The sequence below is a fragment of the Populus trichocarpa genome, chromosome 1 (genome assembly GCF_000002775.5).
Source record: "Populus trichocarpa isolate Nisqually-1 chromosome 1, P.trichocarpa_v4.1, whole genome shotgun sequence".
NCBI classification, from domain to species: Eukaryota; Viridiplantae; Streptophyta; class Magnoliopsida; order Malpighiales; family Salicaceae; genus Populus; species Populus trichocarpa.
Genome location: NC_037285.2, coordinates 45,000,375 through 45,003,937, shown reverse-complemented (window position 1 = coordinate 45,003,937; position 3,563 = coordinate 45,000,375). Strand labels below are relative to the sequence as shown.

General features: G+C 30.6%; 1 protein-coding gene across 2 annotated transcripts; it reads right to left on the bottom strand.

The window, feature by feature from the left end:
* Nucleotides 1-1,717: 1,717 nt before the first annotated feature.
* Nucleotides 1,718-3,107, bottom strand: LOC18109373 (uncharacterized). 2 transcript variants are annotated; one of them, XM_024601698.2, is made up of 3 exons: nt 2,785-3,107; nt 2,371-2,642; nt 1,718-2,184 (listed from the first exon to the last, which is right to left on the bottom strand). In XM_024601698.2, exons 1-3 carry the CDS (start codon nt 2,851-2,853, stop codon nt 2,136-2,138), a joined length of 390 nt encoding a protein of 129 aa, XP_024457466.2. In that variant the 5' UTR covers nt 2,854-3,107; the 3' UTR covers nt 1,718-2,135. The 2 variants fall into 2 exon arrangements, with proteins under 2 accessions (XP_024457466.2, XP_052305909.1); XM_052449949.1 differs by having other exon boundaries at nt 2,371-2,639.
* Nucleotides 3,108-3,563: the final 456 nt, after the last annotated feature.

Sequence of the window (3,563 nt, the reverse complement as noted above, 5' to 3'; positions counted from 1 at the left end):
CTGAATAAACCTAAGTTAACCCGACAAACCTCTAACCTAAGATTTAATACCGAAATAACACAACATAAAGGAAAACAAAAAAAAACATATATACCTAATAACCTAAAGTCAAATGATGAAATTGAAAAATAATCATTTTGTTTTTTTAAAAAAGCATAAAAGACCAAAGTTAAATCAGGTTAATCCTCGAAAATAATGACCCGGTTCAAAAGATTGAGATTGCCTCGTAAAAGGCAAACAATAAAAAATCACTAAGCAAAATTCATAATTATCCAAAATTAAAAACCAAAATAAATAGTAATCAAAACAACAATGACTAAATCTAGCATAAAAGCTAAATGAAAAAAAATGAGGGACTAAATTAAAAATTAAAAACAATTAAGAAAATGATAAAAAAAAATAGCAATAAAAAAAATAAGGATTAAAATTGAATACAAAAATTAAATTAAATTAATAATGAGAGGTAAAATTAAAAAAACAATCTAGAAAAGGATAAAAACAAAAAATAGCAATAAAAAAATAAGGATTAAGTTTGATTAAAAAAAATTAAATGATATAAAATTTTTAATGATGAAATTGCAAAACAATTAAAGATCAAAATGTATTGAAAGCAAAAACAAATGAAAATAAAAAAAATAAGAATAAAAATTAATAGAAACATAAATTGAAAGACATAATAGATTTAAAAAAAATTAGTGTCAATTTCTAAACTAAGAGAAAGAAAAGAGATAGAAAAAGAAAAGTGTTCATAGTAGCTCAACTGCATCTTATTTGTGAACAAGCATCCCACCACCACGAAGAAGATCACCCATCATTTCAAACATCATCGTTGACACAAACTTTTAACCATAGATAGAGGAGGCACATACCACCACACATCACCTAAAAAGCATGAGCGACTTTCATTTGCTAATATGTATGCGGCATATATCAACCATTTTTTAAAATCTTTTATATATATATATATATTTGTGTATGGTTAAAGATTTAATTGCCCTTTATTCAAATATATAATTATAAAATAACCGTGCTGAAAAGATGTAAGTGCCATCAATTTTTTATTTTGAGGGGAATATGATATTTTTACTATGTATTTAATGAAATTACAAAAATACCATAAAACTGTTCTTTCTAGTTTTAATTTTTCTTACTTTTAAATGTGTTTAAATCATTACACTGTTTATTTAAAACGCAAACAAACTAACTTGTCCCTATTAAAAATAATAATAATTAATAAATCCCATTGAAAACACCTTTCTACACATGAGACAAAGTTAAACAAGTTTTTTTTCCAAAAGAAAATAACAATTTCAATGGAATTCAAAGTGAAATGAGAATGCACGGTCAAAAAGCCTGGAGCTTTTTTTTTCTTTTCTTTTAATATATATATAATTGTAGATATTCAGTTGTTTTATATATATTTTAACTAATCTTTTAAAATTTTAATTTTAAAATTAATAATTAGATTAGTTTTCAGTGATTATAAAATTCATAATACTCAAATTAATAATTTTAAAAAAATAAACTTAAAATTTACTCAGTTGAATTAAACCCTTTAGATTAATTATAATTTGTTATACACATGTATTCGAGAATTTTTGAGATGTTTGTTATTGAAGCAACACTGTTTTTTTTTTTTTTGTAAAAAAGTGATTTTTTAATTAATAAATTAATATCAAAAATAAATTTTAATAAACAGAATAAAAAAACAACCGAATAATGCAAAGCCAGACAGGCTAGTTAAGACTTTAAGTTTCTCTAACATGAAGCATGTGGTTGCATTGTTTAACCTCCATGCTTTAGGTATTCTTTTCATTTTCTTCAATTCTGTCTGCCTATCTTCTTCTTCGATTACCTCAGGTTATACCCATCCGAATGCTTCTACCGTTTATATAACAACCGGCGGCATCGCCCGGCAATTCACATAGTATGTACTATAACTCAAAACATTCAACTCGGAACAGAGAACGCAAATCCTTTATCAAACGGAAACTCCATCCAAGGAAGCAGGATATTAAAGGAAGACTAATGCCAATACATATCTAGATTTAGGACTGATGATTTCATTTTAATAAGAAAAGACGATCAGGAGTGACTGCAAAGGCTAATTGCTCGTTGTTTTCCATGATCATTAGTCAGCCAACCAGGCCTGGCTTTCCTTGTTCCTGCTTTTCCATTTCCTTGCTGGCAACACAACGAGTAGGAAACACAATGATGGAGAGAAAAATAATTATCAACAGTGCATCTTGATTCTTTTATTTTGAGTTCGTTAACTTGTGTTTCCCTCGATAGCTAGCATTAGCAAGATTAATTATGAAATCTGATATCTCAAGAATTAAGAAAAGAAATGGCGAAGGGAATATAACCAACCGGAGGAGCCCAGTAAGGTGATCAGCATGGGCAATGTTGTTGTCCTCACGGGCTTTCAAGATGCTAAACATCAGGTTGATCCTGACTTGGTTGTAATCACTCTGCTTGGCAATGTTGATCGTCTCCTCTTTGAGCCTGCGGCATTCAGATCCTATCTCTTCAAACTTTTGTCTTATTTCACGTTGCCCTTCTCTGATGCGTTTTTGCCCCTCACCGATCTCGATCATATCTGTTTTCAATCGTTCCATTGTTTCCCTCCTCTCTCTGTTCTTCTTAACATGTATAAGAAAAATAATAATTTTTAATTTCTTGGGATAATGACATGATACATAGCCACAACCAGTCAACAAACAAGCATTAAGAATAATCTTTTTTTAAGCAAAACATAGAAATATAACTAGATTTGGTTCATACCCAATATTGTTTCCTGTGTTTGGACTTGGAAACCCTGCGGCTCGGGGCTAAAGGCTTGATGGAATCCATAGCCGCAGACACCCGTATTGACTGACTTCCTCCTTTCTATTGAAATTGAAAGTTGTGTTTACAATGACTACGGCTCTTCATAATAGCAGTTAATTTATACAGAGGATTCAGATCTATAATCGATCGACGACGTTCTCAAGTCTTCCGTCCGCTCGAGCCTTGTAGATCTCTCGCGCGTATCTTTTCGATATCGCACGATAACGCCAGAAAATGTTGTTTTAATTTCTACGATTTAAAACGGTTTCTCATAAATAATAGACTGCCAGGCTTTTAACCACCAGAGCTCGAGCAACACGCATTTTGTGTCCTACTTTCAATTAAGATTTTGAGTTATTATTATTATTATTATTATTAACATTTTATTTGTTTTTGATTAACTAGCCATATTTTATTTTAGGATTTTTTTTATATATATAATACTCTTAAATAAACACCCTAGCATCTAGTTGGTATTCAATTTTTACCAACATTTACGTTTGTTAATTATGACGCCATCAAACTAGAACATGGCAGGGCCATCGACACACACAGCATCTCATTGTGGAAAAATTGTGAATAAAGACATCAAAGATTAACAGCAATTAATCAAATTATTAAGGAGACTAGAAAGTGCGAGGCCTTGTTCTGTCAGGATCATCATGGTGGGAAGACACATCACATGCACATCGACCTTCGGGGATAGATTGGGGAGAGCCCAGAAGGGCCTCATT

Bases quoted from the DNA above. Each gene is read 5' to 3' on its own strand.
- LOC18109373 (XM_024601698.2), bottom strand. From the start codon at position 2,853: ATGGATTCCATCAAGCCTTTAGCCCCGAGCCGCAGGGTTTCCAAGTCC. The intron at 2,643-2,784 runs GTATGAACCAAA...ATACATGTTAAG, and splicing joins AACACAGGAAACAATATTGG to AAGAACAGAGAGAGGAGGGA. The intron at 2,185-2,370 runs GTTGGTTATATT...TTGTGTTGCCAG, and splicing joins CACCTTACTGGGCTCCTCCG to CAAGGAAATGGAAAAGCAGG.